We start from the raw sequence: 23,285 nt of genomic DNA, 5'->3' as shown, positions 1-23,285 counted from the left end.
AGAACGTTCCTCAGACCGACATCTTCCACAACACTAACCGGCTGCAGGTTGTATCCACTTCTCTGTGTCTATCTATACTTCTCCCACACGCTGCATCCAACGTATTCCTCCACAAAATAATTTTTTTTTAAATGCGTTAACGCGCGATAAAATAATAGTCGGTGTTAATTAATTAATGCGTGAACGCGATAATAACTTGCCCAGCACTAATATATATATATATATAAATGTAGTCATGTAGCGCACTACTGCTGCGCAGCAGGAGAAATCAGCTTTCTCAGTCAATAGTGAACGCACAGGAATGTACAGTATTTCTTCAGCACTGATTGGAGGTCTGCATAGAAAGTGGCACAATGTCCCTTTAACTTCCGCTGAGTTTATCAACAGTATCATATGAAGTCATCCGCTTGCAGATTTTCACTCCGGCTGTCTCCTGTAAAATTATTTTAATGGTGAATGTCTTATTGAAAATGAAAGAAACTGACACAAGAGTTACACATCCAAATACAGTATGTATGTTATATCATGTCGGGTATAAAATGAGAGCTATGAAACCACGGTTCATTGGCATATAATCCAGAGGTGGACGGAACTGGAGACCAAAGTACAACAAAAGTGGTCTCCAACTCCGTTAACACCCATAAACATCGACATCTACACTTAGTGAATATAATTGGTTATATTTACAAAAAAAAACTAAATACATAAATCATATTTTCAACATTATGTGAATAACAATTCATCTCAACATTGCTAGATGTGAGGAACATCAGATATAGGATACAAAATAAAAGAAACAGACCTGTCCAGAACTTGTTTGTCCCAGTTTAATATGCAACTCCAAAAACCCAGTTGCCTCGATATCATGCAGGACATAAAATGATTCCAGTATTTAGTCGTGTATTTACTCACCTCAAGAAACTAAATGAAAGATTACGATACTATAAGGAAAGGCATTTGTGATTCTACTCACGGTTGAATGAATGAGTTAGTGGTTTTAAGGGGAACATTCTAGAATGCTGCTACTTCCTGCTTAACTGTGATTTGGTGATAAATGTCCGGGACGAAGGCTCTGAGTGGATGAGTGATATGTTTTTGTTTTTTTGCTGTAAAGGAGGCATGAGGCCACCCTGAAAGGCAGTCAAAGTGGTTCTTCTGGTAGCATTCTTACGGTTCAGTTGTTAGCATTTACCACAGACGGACATCACACCAAACCCGGGTTATTTGAATGTAAGTATTACTTTTAGAGGATCCAAGGGGTTTGTTGTGATTTCTATTTGACTTCGACACACAAATTCATACCGATGACCGCTGCAAACCCGAGACCGTTGACTTAAGAAGAGGCATAGAATCCAAGAATGAGGTAGCTGTTGTGTTGTATTGTAGTCTCTTCTCATTATTTAGGATTACAATTAGGAGTTCTGTTGATAACCAGGCCACACCTTGGTCTTTAAGACCCGACCCAGGTGAACCCAACTGTAGTGCCAAATCTGCCTCCAAAAGCAGGGCTAACGCTGAATTACCAACCTGACAAAGCGATCGAGGTAGCTAGTCCCGGGCCCTGGACCTCAAAGGGCCTTAAAAGCCCCAGGTTTACTATTTATCAGTTGCACAACATCTCCTGACATACTAAGGGCCTTGAGGTGGGTCCTGTATTATCTTGTGTCCAAATAGAGCCTTTTAAATAAAGTTGTAAGACGTTTGTGTCTATGTCGATTCTCAGTCAGCGCTAAGTCAAAAGGCAACTGGACAGCAGACCTGGGGCTCCAGGCAAAATATCATTAGGATGTCATGCGTGTTCTACCATGTGTAGTACTACAGTACTGTACAGGTGTTGAGTACAGCACACTGAGTGGGAGGAGGGGAGATCGGAAGATTGATCCTTCCATGAACAGGTTTATATAAGAACAAAAAGTCCACACTCTTGTCTGCTGCCATGTCACTGTAGCCGGTTTGTTGACTGGATGGCACAAAGCTTGACCAGGCTAATTCAACACATTCGCTTTACAGAAATTGCTTACTAAATGACATTGGAAAATAAGGCAACCTGAGATATACAGCAACAAAACAGTCTGGACCTAGGACTGTGGGTAGCAGGACACGGTGTTAAGTAGGTGGTGATCCTGATAGACTATAATTGCAAAAGCTTCTTTCCGGTGAGACCAGACCAGGGGTGGGATAAGGGAGTCTGAAACCCCTAAGTTGAACCATGTGGTTTGTTTCCTTTTGTTGCTCCTTGAATCTGACTCTTTCTTGATTTTTTGGTTTTCCTGGCTAATCAGATGAATCAAATAAAAAGAGGAAGAAGAGGAATCAGTGGAAAATGTAGATAGAAACGACAAGCATGTGCCATGATGACGTCTCTTAATCATTTGGTTAACTGAGCCAGCCCTGTTTTTAAGATTTACTCATCAGATGTTGATATTACATTTCTAATTGACATGCTGACACTTCAAGATATCACCCAATGTCTTTGTCTCCTCACTGGCTAGGTCAGTTGATTTTGTTCCAGTAAGAAGTAATAACGCATTATCTTCAGTTAGTTAGGGGATTAAATACCGATCAAGGGAAAAGGAGACAAAGAATACAATCTGTCTAAATGCTGTCCATTGTTTCCACCTGCACCTGGTCCCATATGGGCCCCGGTAGCATCCAGGTGAGGATGGACTGGGGGGGGGAAGCTGCTCCAGGAGTCAGCGTCCCTACAGGAAGTTGGTGGAGTTTTTGCCTGCGTCGATCTTGAAATCATAGGCATCATCAGAGGAGCCGAGAAGGTGGGTGGAGGAGGGGGGCACAGGAGAGGAAGCAGCTTCAGCCTGGGGGGGGGGGGATAAAATGCAATGTTTATGTCCACATTCATCTGAACACATTTGACAATGCCTTTTTTCTTTCACTATTTCTTGTATATGTTTTGCCAGATGTAGTTGCGAGTGCATTGGGAGGGTGGAGTCTGCCCGGCATTTGTGCATGCAGAGCAGAAATGCCCCCCCAACCTGGCAACCCCTGCGCTGGGTGACTGTCTGAAGGAAGCATCCATCCAAGTAGAAATCTACGGTTCACCACCAACCACCTCACATTTCAAAAAGGTTCTCCCCTCTCAGCGACAGACCCGCTGAGAAACCAACTCTGATCATCAGCAGCTCTATTCTGAGAGACGTGTTTACCAGGAGACACAGAGACACAGAGACACAGAGACACAGAGACATGCATTCCTGTGGCCAGACCGGTCGACATTGAATCCTATTTAATGCTGTTGGCTAAAGATAAGCGTAAATACAGTAAGATTGTTATTCACATCCGCAGTTATGACTTCCGCTTACACCCTTTGGAGCTCACTAGAATTAATCAAAGACAAAGTGGGACTCCGCAGTTTTCTCTGGTCCCCTCCCAAACCTGACCAATGATGAAATGTTTAGCCGCATGTCATCATTGATGGCTCTGGATGGAGCGGATCTCATATCTATAAATCGGACCCAGTTAATGGACCTAAACCATGACAACCCAGAGTTCAGACCAGGAAGCAGAGCTGCAGTCTTCCATTAGAGCAGTTAGCCCCCCCTAAACCCAGAGAGACTGTGTCTGCCCAACGGCCACTTAAATGAATGCAATCAAAAGTAAACAGAAGAGTTAAACAAAATAACCTAATTAAAGTTAACACCAACGCAACAGTGCAACAAAATAGGAGGATTAAATGTGGACTCTTAAATATCAGATCTCTGTCATCTAAAGCTGTATTAGTAAACGATTTAACATCAGATAATCATATTGATTTATTTTGTCTTACTGAATCAACCCCTCCAAGTCATATTAATACTCACATTCCTCGAGGCACCAGCCGAGGAGGTGGAGTAGCAGCCATCTTTGACTCAAGCCTATTAATAAACCTAAACTAAATTATAACTCATTTGAAAGCCTGGTTTTTAATCTTTCACACCCAAACTGGAAAACACTAAAGCCAATTCTATTTGTTATAGCGTACCACACTCCAGGTGAAATATTCAACCCCCCGCCCGGTGGATAGATAAAGCATTGCAGCTTCTACACAGGGTGCTTAGGGGCGTCACACATCACCCCCACGTTCACTACGTCATTACAGGGGATCTCCTCTCAGCCAAGGACCCCGCACAAATCTGCCTTTTCCCCATTACTGAGGGAGGGGAAAGTCTAGGTTCTTACATCTATACTAATTTACTCAAAAAAGCTGTTTGATACAATATCAAATCTCTTTCACAAAAAACTGCCAATAAAATACCCTGTCTTCACTGTTAGAAACAGCCAGCGCCTTGGAACAAATAGTGCTCAGCAACATAACTGATTTCTAGAATATCCCGAAAGTTACCTATGATCTCTTTCTTTTGGTGGGAACTGTCTCTCTCTTACAGTGTGTGTGTGTGTGTGTGTGTGTGTGTGTACCTGTTGTGTGGTAGGCAGCAGTTGGTCGGCAGGTGAGGAAACAGGTTCACTGGCAGCTGCTGGTGGTGCAGAGCTATACATGACTGGAGCTGGAGCATAGCCCTATGCAGTACACACGCGCGCACACACACACACACACACACACATTGGTTTTATCTTTTTTGAACATTTGATTCATCCCCTGACACCTCTGTTGAGGACTTTGTGTCCTGCTGAACGACTCAATGTAGTTTTGCACAAGAGCAAACACGTTTGTATGTGACCTAACAGATGTATCTTGATCACAGATTTCCCCCTTTGTCCATGCAGCAACAGAGGTTGGGGCTACTGAGTCATATCAACACTAAACTGCATTCAATGATTGGCAGGTTTCCAAATTCATAAATCTAGAGGAACTAGAACCGTTTTTTTGTTTTCCTGCATCACATCTAGTTGACATTGTCTTCTTGTTTCAGCCTCCTCCGGGGGAAAGATGGCTACGAGTGTCGTGCAGTGTGTTCAACTCGAAAAGGCTCGTACTTCACGCACTTCAGTCCGAATTAAATGCAGCGAATATTGACACAAAATGACAGTCTGCTGCTCATTGAAACACACCGGTGTGCAGACCTGATGTACATTATTGATGCTGCACTGAAGACCCAGCTGAAAATAACAGATTCCATTTTGTCCACTTGTCCATTATTAGATGAAAGCCTAGGGTATGTTTCAGAACTTGAAGTTTGTAAACAGTTAAAAGGCCAGAACAAGGTGAAATATTGAATTGACCAGCATTCCATTTAGGAATTTAGTCAGTTAAAGAGATACCATTGGAGCTGCAGGTCCGAGGGGGTAGTCGCCTGGTGGTGGACCGTTCCATTGTGGAGGCTGGGCAGGACCAGCTGGACCAGCAAGAGGGTAGCCAGGGTTCTGGGGAGGGTAGCCAGGGTTCTGGGGTGGGTAGCCAGGGTTCTGGGGTGGGTAGCCCGGGTTCTGGGGTGGGTAGCCAGGGTTCTGGGGTGGGTAGCCAGGGTTATACCCCTGCAGACAGAGACAATCAGGAATTAGATTGTGAAATAGTGAGGGAGGAAGCAGGAAAACAGGAAATCTGGAAAGTCAGGGAAAAGACAAACTACTAAAAAGCAACAAAAAATAAAATCAGCCCTGAATGAAAACTGATTACAACTAATAGTCCACTGTTGATCAAGTTTATCCATGCTTAGTGTGATACTAACTGTTGATGGTGGGGGGCCGTTCCACGCTCCTGGGCCAGCGGTTGGAGGGGGAGGATGGAATGTAGGATCCTAAACAGGAATACACACACACACACACACACACACACACACACACACACACACACACACACACACACACACAAGAAAAACATTTGTCTTAGTTCAGCATTACACAATCAATACACGAGTTATAGGTTGCATAACGATTGTGTAAATAGATATATACTCTGTGTATTATGTACTGTCTTATGTACCATGTTAGGGTCTGGGCCGTGGTAGTACGCCTGCAAACACAGAATAAACACACACATTCTTTAATTTGGTAAATAAACATCAAGAAATCAACCCCAGATTCACGCAGAGACATCAGTATAAACACGCCGAACACACACGACATATAGCCTTTGTGGACTAATAAAGTTGTATTGAATTGAAGTGAATATAAGGACATGTTTATAAAGTAAGAACATCCATGAATTCATAAAAAACAAGTGTAAGTGTTGTATAATCTCACCACTCCCGGTTGTCCAGGAGTGTTGTAAGAAGGACAAGGTCCCACAGGACCACCGGGAGGAGGATGGACTGCAACTGGTGTGGACTGGAGAGAGAGAGAGAGAGAGAGAGACAGAGAGAGAGACACGATGAAGCAAATCATTGTTTCGGATCGATCATTTGTTGAATATTTTCTTTGATGAAATAAAAGTATTTAAAATGTCAGAAACTAGAGAAAAATCCAATAACTTCTGTTGTTCAAACAAACAACCCGAAAACCCGACGAGATATTCAGTCCACACTTGTCTAAGAAAGAAAGCAGGAAACCCTCACATTACAAAGCGTGTCTCCAGGTAGAGTCGTGCTTGCTGTGACTACTGTTAGTACCTGTAGCGGTGAAGCGGTGGAGGGTTTCTTTTTGAAAATCTTCTTCCGACAGCAGCAGCAAACCCCAACAGGGATGCCGAGCAGTAAGAGCAGAGCCAAGAGAGGGTTTCCATCAGAGTCCTCACGATGGTCTGCAGTGGAGAAGAGTGTGTGTGTGTGTGTGATTAGGACTGTACCTGTGACATTATAGATATAGGACATTCTTTTTATCCAAGAGCAGTAAAGGCATCACCAATGATTTGCACTGTTTTGGCCCATTGACTGTTAACTTAGCATTAACAGTCTTCGCAGGTCCATAAATCTCTACCCTATCTGAAAGGTACCCATGACTATCTTTTCTGAAAAAATGTGTGTGCGACAGTACGTATTCTGCCATTTCCGCCCACAATTCAGCACCAGCAATGGGTTGCCAGATAACCTGTTTAGTTATTCTCTCTTCATTTTGGCATGCTGTTTACAGTCACCAGCACCAGGGGCACCAGTTACTCATTTGGCTTCTCTCCTCCCACTTCAGAAACTTCCCGCTGCTTTCATTGTGAATACTGGTTGGCAGTTTGTCATTCGGCCATTACTAGTTATCTTGAACCCATCACCTATTTCCGGCCTAAACACAGTTGGTTTTGGGGGTTTATAAGGACGGAAAATAGTTCTCTAATAATCGACCTACCAACCTTCAGCTATTTTCAGCCATTAATACCCAATTGGTTTATTTTTTTTTGGTGCAAATTGCATGAAGCTGCAGGTTTTAAGAAATTTTGTTGACATTGTTGTGTTTATTTGCTGCATTATATAAATAGTTAGCCTCGCTGACTTTTCCACAAGCCAGTCCTATAAATGTTCCACAACAAAAGCTTAGCTAAGAAGTGAATGGATTTTGTCCACTGAAACGCTAAATGGCTCTTAATTTGAAATGGATACGGGAAGTGTTGAGTATGTATTAACGGCATAATCCAGAAACAGAAATGTAGCAGGGCAAACTGGAGCAGATCAAACAACAAGGAGGCTTCATACTAAAATATGACTAAACATGCTTGTCGAACAGAAGGAGAGACGAATAAAGGCCTGTCTGTAATACAAGCCTGCTTCAAATAAAGGACGGGTACCCTCTGCACTTGAGCTAATTAAAGCCCATTTAGAAAATGTACGGCACATGGGGACCCACCTGTCAGGTCCATCCTGGTGACAGACACCACCCGGTTTCTCCGGTCTATTAGGGTGTAATGTCCCACATCACTGTAGTTCATGTTCATGATCTCGATTTTCGTGGATTGGGTGTGAACCCGGTCCCAATAATTCGGCAGGTCCTGGGACACCCGAGCACCGTCGTGCACCTGAGGGAGACAAACGTCTGTCAGAGCATCACTCTGCATTTCCCTCTGAATCACAACTCATTTCTTTCCAGCTCTGAAAATGTAAATCAAATGTGTAAGTATGTTTCCAATTTGTAAATTGTATTTTTATTAACGTTCCACCTCTTTGGCACCTCCTAATTTTCCGTAGCCCCGTCTTCCCCTCACAGTGTGGCCGCAGAGATTTTGGCTTCTATTTCATTTGTAAATTGTTAATTAGCAGATGTGCTGAGAGAGAGAGACCAGAGGGCAAATCACTTGTTGTATATTGTCTTCTGCAGGTATGTGTCTCCCTTTGTTTAACGTTATCATTGTTTTGCTGTCTCTGTTAAGTCACTCCACCCCACGCACTAGTTTACTTTGGCCACTAGGTGTCACTTTTCCTCTTGTACATCACTTGTCAAGAATTGTTGTTCTAATTTAGCTTTGATGTTTCCCTGTCAATTTGAATGGCTCTCTTCTAGTAATGTACTACACAGTAATGTGAAATACTAAGCTGAGTACATACTGTATTTACTGCATTTAAAGAAAAAGAATGAACACTACCCAGTGTTGTTTTGTACTGCTGAGGGAGCAGATGTGCAGATCGACCAGAAGGCCATTAATGGGTTCTATATAGTCTTCTGTGGAATATACACACTGTATATACTGTATATGCTTACACATAGGCAGGCAAGCTAAAGGGGGGGTGGGGGATCCTACTTAGCTGTTTGTATATATGTTAGATATATACAAATATGAGAACAATATTTGAGTACACAAATACTGAGAGATGAAAACAAGGGTTGTGAAACAAATTGAACCCCCTACTTCTGCAACTTTAACAATGAATCCCCAGATATTGAATGCTTCCATCCCTCTGCTCATTTTTATCCATCCATCCATCCATCCTTTCATCCATCTATCTCACCAGTGTAACGTTGACATTCTCCCCAGAGAAGGAGAGGGACGCGTCGCTCAGGTCAATGCCCTCCAGCTGGATGTAAAGACTCTGTCCTGCTACACACTTGGCATAGTTGTGTCTGGCTGGAACGGAGAGGAGAAGAATAAAGAAACAGATATCGAGAAAGAAAGTCAAAATATGGAGCTGTATTTGTAACAGATGGTAACCAAGCTTAAAAAAAAGAAAGAGAAGTCGGTCTTTATAGTACAAGGTGTCCCCCTCATCACCACTGTTTTCTGATGATGATATAAAGAGAGAAAGGTGTTGTGAAATAATCACGGTGGGTGTTCTAAAAAAAAAAGAAATACCCCCTTGCTCAAAGTAATTCATTCCGGGTTTTACCGACACAATCTTCTAGACACTCACTACACTCACTTTAAAGCTGTGTTCACAAAGAAACATAAGTTACAGCAACCAAAGCTAAAATAGGGCTGAGCTAACTCACGTGTGACGGCTACTTTGACGGAGGAGATTTCTTTATTCCAGTAGTCTTTCTGGGCGTACGTCCCCTGGTCCTCATAGGTTACCTAACAAAAAAACATATACAGAGTACATCAATGCACTGTGGAAACCTAGAATCTCTGGTCACACACAAGCAGGTGTTTTGTGTGTACTCCATCCACGAGAATCTATTATCGCACTTCAACAAGAGTTAATGAGTACGTACTTCCTCTAACGCGGAGGACAGTTGATTAGGAAGTCTTTCAGTGGCCCAAGACAAATTTGCGTGCTCACTAAAAGAATGTGGCCTTCTGTAGCAACTCGCAAGAGCCAGTCTGCGTTTGTCTCTACTAGGCTACTGTAGAAAAATAGCGGTGCAACAAGGTGGAGAGGAGCTATGTAGATATAAACGTTTCTTAGTTATAGGTCATCATTCACTAATGAAAGCCTAGATATGAATATTATATTCCATTACTGCCAGTAAATCCGCCAAAATCCTACACACTGTTCCTTTACAATAAGATAGGAGAAGATAATATAAGTTTGCACACACACACACACACTTCCATACACTAATGGCAGAGAATGCTGTCCAACCTGCTCGTCAGGATGTAAACGGATCCTCATTTACACACACACACACACGTACACACACAATCACACACCGATGGCACAGCAATTTCGGATGCAGTATCGTGTTTGATCTGGTGATAAAACAGTAGATCTTCCTATTAGTGGAAGACCTGAGCCACAGCCGCCTCAATAATCAAAAGGTATATACAAGTAGAATAAGAAAGGAAGCATAAATAGAAGCTGTGCTAGCGCAGTTAAAGACAAAGCTACGAGTTAAAGTGACTTATTACATCAAATGTAGACTTTAGATTTAATTCATTGATTCAGACTTAATACAAATATACTTTGGTTACCTTGTCAATGTACCAGCGTCGGTCAGTGCCTGTACCCGACACCCTGCCTTTGGTCATCCTGTAGGACAGAAACAAATAGCCACATGGAAATCAACTGCAACAACACTGGAAGCAACTTTCAGCTTCCCTCCATGACCATCATGTCAGAACACGGGCGTGTCCCCGAATGATTCTGACCTGATTCGGCCCTTCTCCCAGTACGTAAGGGTCTTGGCAGGGTGATCAGCTGGAGTGAACTCCAGCCTGTCCGCACCCTTAGGCAGGTGGATCTTCAGCTGCCGACCGTGGGCCAAACGCTCATGGATGTCATGGACAAGATAGGAGTCTGAAACCAAAGCAGGGGGAGAAAGAAAACGAGGCAGTGCGCACGCTGCTAAAACATGGTGTTGAAAAGAATATGTGAAACTGAAGAAAACATTCGCAGTTAATATTTCTAAATTATGACACACAAATTGCAATATACAATGTGATCATCTCAAACTGCTAAGGGAAGTGTACGCAACAATGCACATCCATCAAATAGTGTATATAGAAATCTGACAATTCTAGTGAAAACTGTCCTTTCTAGTCAAATACTACATTTAGTGGCTTTTACTGACCTGTTTTTACAACAGACATCTTTGACTCCTAATAGCAGAAGATGCATGTTGTTGCAAGATGCAACATGATCTTTCTTTTGGAGTTGTGTTTGTGTCCACCAACAACCACTCTGTGTTATTGCCACGAGGCCAGCGGGGCTACATGTAACGTATAGGTGCATGTGAGTTGAGCAAGTGAAGCTGAAAGTTGCTTCCAGTGTTGTTGCAGTTGATTTCCATGTGGATACTTTACTTTTCTTATTAATGCTTTTTTTTTTGTTCTGCACAACTATTGTGAAGTTCACAAAGAAACTGTAAGCGAACAAAAGCATAACAAAAGCATGCTCTCCAGTACGACAGAGAGTGTGAGAGCAGACAACAACAAAACCGAGTGAGAGACGTGTGTTGGCCAAATTTATTGACAAATAATCTAGTAAAACTCTGATTTATTTTGATTTATTATAATACCTCGTATTTTCTGTAACTAAGAAACCAATCTACTTCCTGTTTACACCGGCCCAGTGCAAGTGCATAGTCATGTGATATTGATTTTCAGGCGTGGACCGAGACTGAGATCACTCCTTTCAAAGAGAGCAGGGCAGAAAAGAGATGCTACTCACCCACACTGAGAGCAGTGGCCAGAAGGATCACGACACACCACATCATCTGCAGACGAGACACAGAAGAGATTACATTGAAGCTAATCACAGGTAGACTTCACTTGGTTCACTTTAACGGAACTGACAATAAATGTGCTGTGAAACCTTAACAATCAGTGAAAAGAGGCTACAAAGGGCCTGATCTAGAACATTCTCTGTGGGTTTATCTCATTATTTGACTCAGCATTATTATAGAACAAGACTTAAGAGTGAACAGCCGTGCTGCAGCTCTGTGAGCTAAACGCTAACATCAGCCCGCTAACATGCTCACAATGGTACACATGCTGATTTTTAGCAGCTATAAAATTGTCCGTTTACATTGTAGTTTAGCGTGTTAGCATGCTAACATTTGCTAATTAACGCTGAGCACTAAGTACAGCTGAGGCTGATGGGAATGTCGCAGGTTTTGCAGGTACTTGGTCATATAATATTTGGCAAAATTTAAATTGCTGACCTGATAAACATGAAAATGCAGAGAGGGTGTACTTCATTTCACAGCAATCGAACCAAAAATGTTATAATATATATAATATATAATAAAAAAACAAGAATATGGATTGTGATTTTACCGTGGTCGTGCCTGTCGCCCACTGCTACTATTATTATCATGATTAGTCACATTTCTATTACTATTACTGCTTTTATTGCCATTATTATTAATATATTAAATCCATTGCTGCTGTTATTATTAAAAGTCATCCCTTTTCTGTTATCACTCTACTAGTATTGGTGCTACTACTGCTATCTCTACGCTCATATGTATTATGTATGTCATGTGGATCGACTATGTTGTAACAGTTATGTCTATTTTCTGTCAACATGACATCTATATCACACTTCTGTCCATCCTGGGAGAGGGATCCTCCTCTGTTGCTCTCTCTCTCTCTCTCTCTCTCTGAGGTTTCTTACATCTTTTGGGTGAGTTTTTCCTTTTCCGATGCGAGGATCCAATAACAGAGAGAGTTGCATGCTGTACAGCTTGTAAATCCCTATGAGAATGTTGTTATTTGTGATTTTGAGCAATAAAAAATAATTGAATTGAAATGTCTACTTCATGATGGCAGAAAAGGAAAACTCAAAGTCATTATCAGACATCCTCTGTCCTTGAACCCTCGCATCAGAAAAGGAAAAACTCCCCAAAAAAACTTTAACAGGGATAAAAAAAAAATGTAAAAAGTGTATTCATGGACCAGCTGAAACCCACACGGTACATTTACTAACACTTCACAACATCACTGTTCATTTCTTCTTTCTTATAAAACATGCATCAAACTGTGTCAACACCCTACAAACAAAGGATTGAAAGATCACATGTGAAACAAGGGTACGGCAAAATATGAATTTATACAGAAAAACACCATTATTTTAGAGCTCCCTCTATATTTTTCAAATGAGGCTTTCAGGGTCAAGGTTTGCGAGGTTGGTGACAAACATGTTGAGCAGCAACAACAACCGCATGTGAATTGAGGAAGTGGATCAGATGATTGATACCGGAGGAAAAGGCCTCATCAGCAGAAACACTAGTAAGAAACTCCCAACTCGACCAACCAATGGTGTGACTTCAAAAGCATTAGCGTGACATGCAGCAGATCTTTGCTGGGATGGTAAAGCAAGAGAAATATATCAGTCTCCATACGTTTCTGTAATCCTTTTGTAAAACAAAGAAGAGTTAATCCCCCCCCAAGTAATATTGTAACAGACTGTAGTTGATCCAGGATCCATACTGATAGGGCTGCACAATTGATCAAAATTTTGTCAAAATCGCAATATAGGCACAATATTTTGTTTCAGGCGAAATACCATTTTAGATTACTGAATGATAAAGAAAAACATCTTTGTTTGCTACAGATCCCACCGTGATCATTTTAATATGTTTTTCAGTGAAAAGGAGAATAATGATGTAAAAACACACCAGGTGGACACGCTAATTGATGCCCCTTTTATAGGTGATACAGGTCAAAGTGAAACTATAATAAACAAAATCAACAGGGATTTTGGACAATTAATATGACTTATTAACATGAAAAACATTCAGTTAATATGCTCTCTTCAAAGCTACCAGACTCCATTGACAGAAACAGCAGTTTTACCTCGCTGATCATCGAAACACGCTTCATTCAAACTCGACAGGGATCAAATACAAACTCATCAGTCAAACTGCTACTTTGGCAGCTGATTGCCAATTGAGCTTTACAAGTAGCAGGCAGATGTCTTTTTCTAAAGCTTTTATAGCTGTTTTCCAAGATCTCCTGTTTTAGGAGGAAGCAGCTCCTCCATTATCTATGTGCATTGCATTGTGGGAAAACAGTGTCCATCAACTGCACATACAAAAAAAAAGAGAAAACGTTTTTTTAGTGTGCATAATAAAAGTATTCTTAATTTTTGTAACATTTCCTGCGGGAACATATTACATATTATATTGTCAAAACTTGCTGTGGATCAGGGTTTAATCTGAAGTCTGGATAAATATTAGCTGTCATGGACACATCCACACACTGTTTCTCCTCATATTGCTGCTACGCAGGATGCCGATGGAACCTCCTTATCTCTCAAACCTCTACTCTGACAGGTCGCCAATAAACCACCGTGTTCAAACATTCACACGCGACACTCAAGAGATAAGATAAGAGCACAGCTTCAAAAGGCACTGGACTCATCTATTCATTTCTTCTCCACTCATTTCCTTCATGGAGGTCTTTAATAACAGCTGGCCTGGTTGTTGTTTTTTGAAGTTAATGCTTTAAATGAGTCTTTTCCTCTGTTATCTGTCTAGATAACCGGCAACGCTATCGTGTGCGTTTAAATGTGATCAATTCAAACAGAGAGAGGACTTGTCTTTAGTCTAGTCGGGCTGTGTGCGCTCACTCTGCACCTGTTTGCAGCTCAGCAGCTGCCTTTCTATTCTGAGGAGTGCTGGATCCTAATTTAGCAAAAACTGCATCAATAATATTCCTTAAATTACGCAGCTCTGTAAAGACCATGTGATTTAGATGAAGGACAAACTGTAGCCCGGAATGAAAACAATACTATACAACAATAGGCTGGAAGAAATGGTGATCAACAATTCCAATTTTTTTGTGCATAAGCTAATCATAAAGTAACAAATAAAAACTAAATCACAGCACTTCATTACTAGTGTCCTTTAGGATGGGGGGGCTATGATGTCATCGTTCAATTCTTATGTCAAATGATAAGACTGTTTTAAAGTGTCAATTCATTTCATGTTCAGTTTACATTCAACGGATCCATTCCATATTTACATTTCAATAGACGATCGATGACTCGTCATTTTGACATCTTGTTCTGTATTATTGACAAGTGGTGGATTTGAAAAACAGCTAATGATATAAAGGATATCAGTTACAGAGCAATTTCTAGTTGGGACTAACCCCTCCATCACTTAACATGTGATCTCATAAAACGTAGTTTTGGTGGGAAACTTGAATAAATGCAGTTGTTTGAAGGAGATGTTTTCACAACAAGATAATTAGATATTAGAGATGAATTATGACCTGTTTACAAGACATCTAAGAAGCTTATAATACATCAATAAAACTACGAAAAAAAACCATTATAAATTACTATAACAAAGTAAAAAGATAACATTTAGAATTGTTGATGGTTTACAGACTTCAGAGCGTTTAAATGATTTTTGGGATGGTGGCAAAATGTTTAGTTTGGAGCCTTGTAGACCAGCTGCTATAATCAAACAACAATATGGATCATCACTGATCGACAATTACGATCAAAAAACTCCCTAAAAAGTTATACTTGCTCTATTTTTTCTTTTGTACTGATCCGATCTGTGATCTATGAAAGCCCATTTCCGCAGAAAAAAATGAAGGTTTTTTTTGTGGTTTTTTCTGTCGGACAAAAAGTAAAACATTTAATTAAAAAAAATGCACCAACACTTTTGCTGGATCCATCTGTAACCATGACACAGACCAGATGTTTCCAGTGCTGTTCAATGAAGGTTGCCACCTCAGCCACATCGGTTTTATTCGTTCTACTCCAGAGCTGCTTCTTGCTTTAAATGGGCTTCCATAGTGATCCGATCCGAACATTTCGTTTTATGATCCTTTGCACCACAAGTTCGTGCGTTAAAAGGACCCCCTCCCCCGTTTTTTCCGACAGTACTTGAAGGTCTCACAGGCCCCAGCCCTGAGCAGAGGCGTGTGCCGTCCCCTCCCTGTGAGGCCCCACGTTGTGTCTGATAAACATGAACGGAACAAAAACACGGAGGGTCTTCGGCTGCCTTTCGTTCGCCGCCTTTAACCGTCGTATCTGCAATGTCCAACGTTTAGAGAAAAAGATACATATATATGCAATGATGATGATGTGTTTACTCATTTACTGGGATGAATAGAGCGAAGAGGTGTGGCCCGCGTGCAAGGAGAACAAAAAAAAAAAAGAAACGGCCGGTTATCCAAAACCTATGAAGTCCTCATCCCGAGCGCGCGCCGCACGGGATGGAGAAAAATGACTTCACGCGCCTTTTAAAACGAGCTCAAATCACATTCGACTACCTTAGCAGGCTCTGGTTTTAAAGCTCCTGTTGAGTGCCGGGACACATATGCTGCCGCTCAGCCTGTAGTCACGGCAGGCTCGTAAAAAGCACAACAAACATCACACAAAAACACACCCCGACCGTTTCCCTTTACCCCCCGATACGGTTCCAACTTTGTGTGAATGCCTTAGAAGCAAATTAGTTTTCACCGATCATACTGGAGTAATTCGCTTCATTGTCTCTTGTTGAATAGCCAGTCACATAATATGGATGTGTGGCAAAAACGCGCCTGTGTCTTAATACGAGTCACCAGTGGACGTTTATAGGAGAAACACACCATGTCTCTGTCGAATTCAGCGTGTTGCAAAGCCGCACCCTCCCATTGAAGAGTCTCACTCACCGTATTGTCTCGATAGTCTTGTCTATTCAGAGCTCAAAGCACATTGATGGGGTTGGTATATCAGAGACGCAGCGCTCTATCCGACCTAACCAGTCAGACCAGCGAGTGGAGATAAGTGGCCAAGACGTGTTGCCTTCACGATACTGTCGGAAATATCATGAACGTGCCAGAAGGTAAATCATGCCGCAACACGCGAGCTCATTTCTATAGAAGCCCATTTCTATGGAAGCCCCACTTCCGCCAGCAAAAAAAAATAAATTAGATGAAAAAAGAAGAAGATAGAAAGTCGACATTTATGAAATAGAAAGTCATAATTATGAGATAGAAAGTGAGCATGCGCTTCAGTGACGATGTCTTCAAAGGTCCCTTCATCCCCTCACCAGTCTTACAATGAAAACAATATGCAATTCTAAATAAGGTAACTATTACTGGTGACTTTTGTAAATGTTAGATGTTATATATCATTATAAAGTATTTTAATCAGTCAAATGTTGCAGCTAAACACATTACAAGAGTGCTGCAGTATCCTTTGTATCGTAGTATTACAGTATGTTGATAAGTAATGCGGATATTGTTCATGTCCACTTAGTTGTCCTCTGTCGTTCAGAAAGGCGCTTCGCTGTGGCGATGCGGGCAGAAGTGTGTTAGCAAAATACAATTTAGAGAATGAAAAACAACAGCGAGTCTCAAGCATATAGCTCAGCTGCTGGAACCTTAAATGCAATTTAATTACTTGGAAGACAGTGCCACTCTGTGGCTTCAAAAATGAATGATTCCACATTGCCTCAGAATAATTATACTATTATTACACTATTGTGTATATTCTTTACAATGTCATGTTTTGCTATTTATTCAGTACACTTTTTGGTGATTTGACTCAGTCATACGATTTTTAAAACGAACAGTCAGACATCTAATCTCATTCACACTATATCAGGCAGATAAACAGCCACAGACCAGCCACAGACCAGGCACCTGTGCTAGGTTTACTGGCCCTCAGTGACAGTGTATTAATCTGTTATGTCGTAGTACTTTATTAAAATATACAATATCACTGAAATGTTTGGTTTCACACTTTCAGTTTGACAGCAGCCTCATTTATTTTGCAGTGCTCAAATAAAATACAACACAAAAATGACACACTTTGTGCTTTATTGCTCTTATCACCATTGGCTTATAATTGTGATAAAACAAAATACTATACTTATACTGTTTCCATCAATGAGCGTGTTTAAAGTTAATAGGTAACTTATTTGCATGAAAGAGGGAAAATCCTGTCTTCAACATCCAACCAAACATGTTATCATGAAGTCACTACAGGTATAGATTATCCTGTGTTGTCATAAACTGTCTCATGATTATGCTCCTTAACCTCTTTAAAGTATTGAATTTCTTTATAAAATCAGAAAACCAAGAGACTTATTTTAAATATTAAAAGAAAAAAAGTAATACAATTAAATAATGCTCCTTTGCTCCTAAATTTAGGAATTTAGAAAGGGTAAAGGGTTTTTGTCTTATTTAAACATGGAATTGACTGTCAAGATGCTTGAATACCAAAACTACAAACTAAAACAGATTTTTATAAAACCTATAGATGTATGTTTGATGTCACATTTGAGCTATAATTGTATTCAACAGAGATGCAGAGGTTATTTAAACTGTCACAAGATGGAGGACCTAAGTGACTACTTCAGGTCACGGCATGTGCCTGAGGAAGACATACAGAGAATGGAACAGGAAAAGGTTGCTGATATCGGAAATGCTTAATTTTGATTTAAACATTAAAAACGTACGGAAGAGATTTGTACATATCTGGTGTCGCATATGCAGGTTGTTCATTGTTACAATTGAAAGCACATGGCCTAGAATTAATAAAGTATTCCTTCATTGTAGATTGATTTCAGTGTCATACACCTCATGACAGATAGAGAGTACCTGCCATCCTGTGGTGATCGACTGGCTGTTTTTGGATACTGCAGACGGAAGGAAAAGGAACCCAGCAGTCGCAAGTCAAAGATCTTTGAGCGACTTAGAAGAAAGCTCTCAAGAAACAAAGATGATCACGCGTCTGAGAGAAAGCATGAAACTCTTCCAAAGAATGCACAGAAGAATCAGAGAAAAACTGAGATAGGATGGATGAATTTCAGAGAAGGGGAATTTGTACAGGTACGTGTGGCACAATAAGTCATATGTAGTTCAGTAAGCACAATAGTTGCTTGGGTGTAATGTACATTAAGTGAGTTTATTATGTTTCCTATGTGTTTATGAGGAGGAAGTGTTCATTGTAGTTAAAATTTGGGGTACAGCTTTATTTATCACCAGCTACATTTGTAGGCAGTAGATACAGTGGATCGCCAGTAGGTGTCAGTGTTGCGACATAAGCAGTGTCTGTGACGTAGAGCCACAGGGAAGTCTCGCGTGAATAGTTGAGAGGATGAGAATCTCTGAACAGGCTCTGTCTCTGCTGGCTCATCTATTCCATATATGGTCGTCTCCTGCAAAACCCTCACTCACCTAATCTCATTCAGATTTTAGATCATCTATGCTATCGTCACAACAAAAGTTTAAGCTGTTTTTGTTAACTCCAGAAATGATCCTTTTGATATTGTTGAGCTGTTTATGTTTGAAAATTCATATTCAAATGCTAATATATTGCATCCCATAGTTAGGACAATTAAATGTATTCATTGTCTTAAGTTGTCTTTTGTTTGTGTGGCACGTTTCCGTGCTCAGAGTGTAAGGAAAGATTACCCAACATATGAACATACACTATTTTAAATTGCAGGTAAACTCATTTAGTAACTGTTAGGGAATTTAAACTCAATACTTCCCTCTTGTGTTTGCATGGGTGTATTGCTTTTAAAAACCTCATCTAGGAATTGTGGGAAACAAGAGAGTCACATGAGTAACACAAAGTACGGTTAGATTGTGTTCCCGGTCAAAAGTGACCGCCATAGGAAATTAATGGGAAACACTAGATTATGTCCATTCATCAGATGGAAAACAGCCCCATACACACCCACAACCACCCCCCCCACCCTCCCATACACACACACACGCACACGCACACACACACACACACACACACACACACACCTGTGTAAACACCTGTTCACAGGCCCATACATAAAGTTGTACACATTTCAAACTTCAAACAAAAAATCTGGTGTTTGTTATGGGAACCCATCTCTATACCGCGTTTATGTGCCAATCCTCCCACGTGAACCACACCTTCCAGACTAAACAATGTTTCATATCTTCTCACTTGCCCCCTATATAAACCTTTATTTGTGCCTTGCTCTCATTTTACTCTGTGAGCACAATGAGTAGGCCACTGATGAGGCCATTTTCTGTCAGAGAGGCTCTGGACCTAATTTTTGAACCAGATGAGGAGGATATTGAACCAGAGATAGAGGAAGATGTGTCAGAAATTGAAGACAACAACGATCCTGATTTCGATCCGGACTATTATGAGACTGACCAGTGAACAGATGGCGAGGAAGTGGCACCAGAGGAACAGGCACCTCAGGTGACATTCCAGTCTTGCTCTGGTATTCATCCTCCCAGGACAGAGGAGGCAGAGAGAGAATTGAAAACATAATAAGGATGATGCCAGGGTCAGCACGATATGCAACATCTCATGTGGATGATATCAAGTCCAGCTTGACACCAGACTTGATGTCTGTGTTGATGTATACATGTCTGATGTATGTGTTGGCCCTGGTTTGTCATGTCGAGTACATGACAAACCTGGAGGGGAGGCGTGTGTTTGTGGACACGTGAAGAGCATTGGACCAGTGATTCTCAACTGGTGGGTCGCGACCCAAAAGTGGGTCGCGGACCCACTGGTCGCAGGCCTTTGACTGACAAAAAAACCCAAAAACAAAAAAAAACGAGATTTTATTTTGAAGGGCATTTTTTATGCAGCGGAATTATTCCAGCATTTACGGCACTTGTTCAGCGGTGCAGGAAAAACACCGACCAATGCGTTGTGAATCACATCATGTAATGCAGCTCATCCAATCAAATATGGGTATTCTGACGAGTTTCCTGACTTGAATGAGATGTACACACACCGTGACACATGGGGGAGAGATGAGGATATAGACAGAAGAGCAGGACTATTGAGTTGTGAAAGTCAAATCATAGGACGATTTCCAAAAGAGAAAATTGGCCAGAGAGACCAGAGTCATAGGTGAATTCTTCCAACACTAAATTCTCTTTTTAGAAGATGAGAAAAATATAATATTGTGGCCTTTTCACTTCATCCTGAATGGACTGAATGCAGGGCATTTCAGTGAAAATAATTTTTCTAAAATTAATTTCGTTATTTTCGTTCGAAAATATAATTGATGTGTACTTTATTTGATTTGGCAGTTGTTTACTACACAGAGACATACTACTAGACTTCTTGAATATAGATATACCCAAATTATATATATATATAATTTGGGTAGTGGGCTTGTCATTAAGGGGTGATGGTGGGTCCTGCAGCCAGACCAGAGAACCACTGAGGTAAACCTCAAAGCCTACATGGCTCTGTTGATTCTAGCAGGAGTATATCGGTCAAACAATGAGGCTAGAAAAAGTCTGTGGGATGCGGAGTCCGGGAGGCCTGTATTCCTGTCAACAATGTCCTTACAGCAGTTTCATTTAATTTAGCGATACATTTTCAGTGTCTATTCTTTGTATATTCACAGCAGTTGTTCATATAAACCACTATGTCTGAGACATTGTTTACAGCTTAAAAAGGTGTTAAATAAAATTTGATGATGATTCATGTTTTTTGTGTTAATGTAAGAGCAGTTAAAACAGACCGGTCAAATTTGACCGTGAACACTAAAGTAACGGGGGAGAAACGAACACGACAGGAGGGTTAAGGACGTTCTTATTCATAGTTTCAAACATCGATAATCACAGATGGAACCTCTCCCAATATCCCTAATAACATAAAAGTTGTACACTGAAAACATCTCTCACAAGGAACAAGCACAGAACAAAGAAGGTGAAACAGTTTTTAACAGAAAATCACCGAAACAGTTTCAAACAGTTGTTTCTGATGTAGAGGCTCGTTTTAAATGAGCCTTAGAGGATTTTATAAAGTCAAAGCCCCCATCAGGGAAAGTCCCACATCGTGTCATGGTGGGGCCCTAAAGTGTGGCCGCATGTTAGCCAAAATCCACACAAAATAAAATAAAATAAACCATGGATAACAAGCCAATTAACAAGTCCCGACTGCTTCAATTAACCAGAAAATAAAACTTTTGGAATAGTTGCCTATTTAGAACGCCATTATCGTAAAAGACCCGCATCCTTGTGGGGTACAGTGTCTGAAACTTGATTCGTTTTTCTTTCAAGACTTTTTTGGCTTCGGCGTATTCAGTCAGTCAAGTCAAGTCATGGTCAACGTAGAAGCGAGCATTGTTGTAAAAGACTCTGTCATGCTCTCTGAAGCACCTCTTCCTTCGTCCGGTAACTCCCGAACTTGACCACTATCGATCGGGGCTTTGCCTGCGGCCCGTTGGGCTTTGGTGCCAGTGCTCGGTGTGCCCGTTCTATTCTGAGGTCTCTGTCACGGGGAAGGTCGGAAGTTTTTCAGCAGGTTATGCAGCAAACCAGGTATGTCGGTGCCCTCTTTATCTTCGGGTATTCCGTAAATCCTTAAATTATCCCTATGCGCTCGGCCCTCCTGGTCTATTAGCCTGGCTTCCAGATTAGCTTGGCGCTGCATTAGCCGCTTAATGTGTTGTTGCTGCTTGCTGTCTCAGTTTCCTCTATTCACCCCTCTGCCTCATCCAGTCTGTCATTTGCTCTCTTCAATTCTTGTTTGATGTCAGTGAGTTGTACCCTGTTATTTTTTCTGAAATCCCGAAGTTCATTGAGAGTGCTTCGCAGGCTAGCTCTGGAGCTATCCTCGTCATGTGAGTACGGACCCGGAGAGCTGCCTCGGCTGTCTTGTCCCAGTTGGGGATCGTATTCTATCACGTTTGTGGTTGTCATACTTCTAGTTGTAACCCCTTTCTCCATTATTAAACAAAACTTGCACTGGGATTGACAAAACTACAGTTTTTTGGGGTTATTTTACAAAACCGTCGGGGAGCTAAAAAATGAAGCTGTCATCCTCTCAGTGGTGGAACCGGAAGCCCTCGGCAGGAGGTTCTATATGTGAAGATCCTTCAAAATAGATACATTTTAATGGAAAATCTAGCCACATCCGTCATATGCCCTATAACAGAACACCGCTCCATCTGGTCATCCTTAATTATGTATAAACGTGACACCACCCACCTTATTAATATTTAAGTCATTATTATTTGTATTTATTATTTTCTTTTTGCCTGTCCACCAATTGAAATCAACAATCACACATACATACACACACATTGATTGTGGTCCTGCATTTTTAATTATATATTACGTATCCCTATAATAGCATGTTATTATATTTATTCTGGTCTTCGCTTTTTTTCTGTGCTCATTAGACTTTTTGGTCAATGTTATTACTACAGATGATATATTGCTGAAACTATTTAATTACATTTTTGTTGATATTATTTCTGACAATGTTATATTGTTATTGTGATGATAATGCTGTTTATTACTATTATTATTATTACTATAGTTGTTAACAATATTATTATTATTATTATTATTATCATAATAATTATAAAAAACTGTTATTCACATCATACCCCATACTGACAACCTCCCATCCGTCTGTCAACCAATGCATTTATTAATCCATGACTATTTATGTATCTTATCTTTTTTTGTAATGAATACATCTTCTGTTTTTGTACTCTTTTCATTTTATTTTATTTTATTTTATTTTATTTTATTTTATTTAAATTTATTTAAATTTATTTAATTTATTTTTTTGGTATATTGAAGTATTTCTCTCTATCTGTCAACACTCCTCCCCTAACCACAACCTCCCCTGTTGTGCTCTGTCCCGTCCCTGGTGGCTCAAGCTTAATTC

The 23,285-nt window shown here is 40.7% G+C and overlaps 1 protein-coding gene and 1 long non-coding RNA gene across 4 annotated transcripts; one reads left to right on the top strand and one right to left on the bottom strand.

Annotated features, from left to right (window-relative positions):
• Positions 1–431: 431 nt before the first annotated feature.
• On the bottom strand, positions 432–16,446 carry LOC142949402 (uncharacterized). Of its 3 annotated transcripts, none has more exons than XM_076091027.1 (14): positions 16,307–16,446; positions 11,361–11,406; positions 10,340–10,487; positions 10,163–10,220; positions 9,241–9,322; positions 8,763–8,878; positions 7,666–7,834; positions 6,504–6,634; positions 6,139–6,222; positions 5,879–5,908; positions 5,625–5,693; positions 5,218–5,430; positions 4,414–4,515; positions 432–2,816 (listed from the first exon to the last, which is right to left on the bottom strand). In XM_076091027.1, the coding sequence occupies exons 2-14, from the start codon at positions 11,404–11,406 to the stop codon at positions 2,703–2,705; spliced, it is 1,362 nt and encodes a 453-aa protein (XP_075947142.1). In that variant the 5' UTR covers positions 16,307–16,446; the 3' UTR covers positions 432–2,702. The 3 variants fall into 3 exon arrangements, with proteins under 3 accessions (XP_075947142.1, XP_075947141.1, XP_075947143.1); XM_076091026.1 differs by lacking the exon at positions 16,307–16,446 and adding an exon at positions 15,309–15,504; XM_076091028.1 differs by lacking the exon at positions 16,307–16,446 and adding an exon at positions 15,345–15,502.
• LOC142949403 (uncharacterized) lies at positions 15,589–20,144 on the top strand. Its single transcript, XR_012954030.1, has 3 exons — positions 15,589–16,724; positions 17,945–18,049; positions 18,200–20,144. It is a non-coding gene; the product is annotated as an uncharacterized LOC142949403 (long non-coding RNA).
• Positions 20,145–23,285: the final 3,141 nt, after the last annotated feature.

The sequence above is a fragment of the Anarhichas minor genome, unplaced genomic scaffold (assembly GCF_050575085.1).
Source record: "Anarhichas minor isolate MPS153535 unplaced genomic scaffold, ASM5057508v1 ptg000014l, whole genome shotgun sequence".
NCBI lineage: Eukaryota > Metazoa > Chordata > Actinopteri > Perciformes > Anarhichadidae > Anarhichas > Anarhichas minor.
Note: the sequence above shows the minus strand (reverse complement) of the source record. Positions and strands in the feature narration are given on the sequence as shown.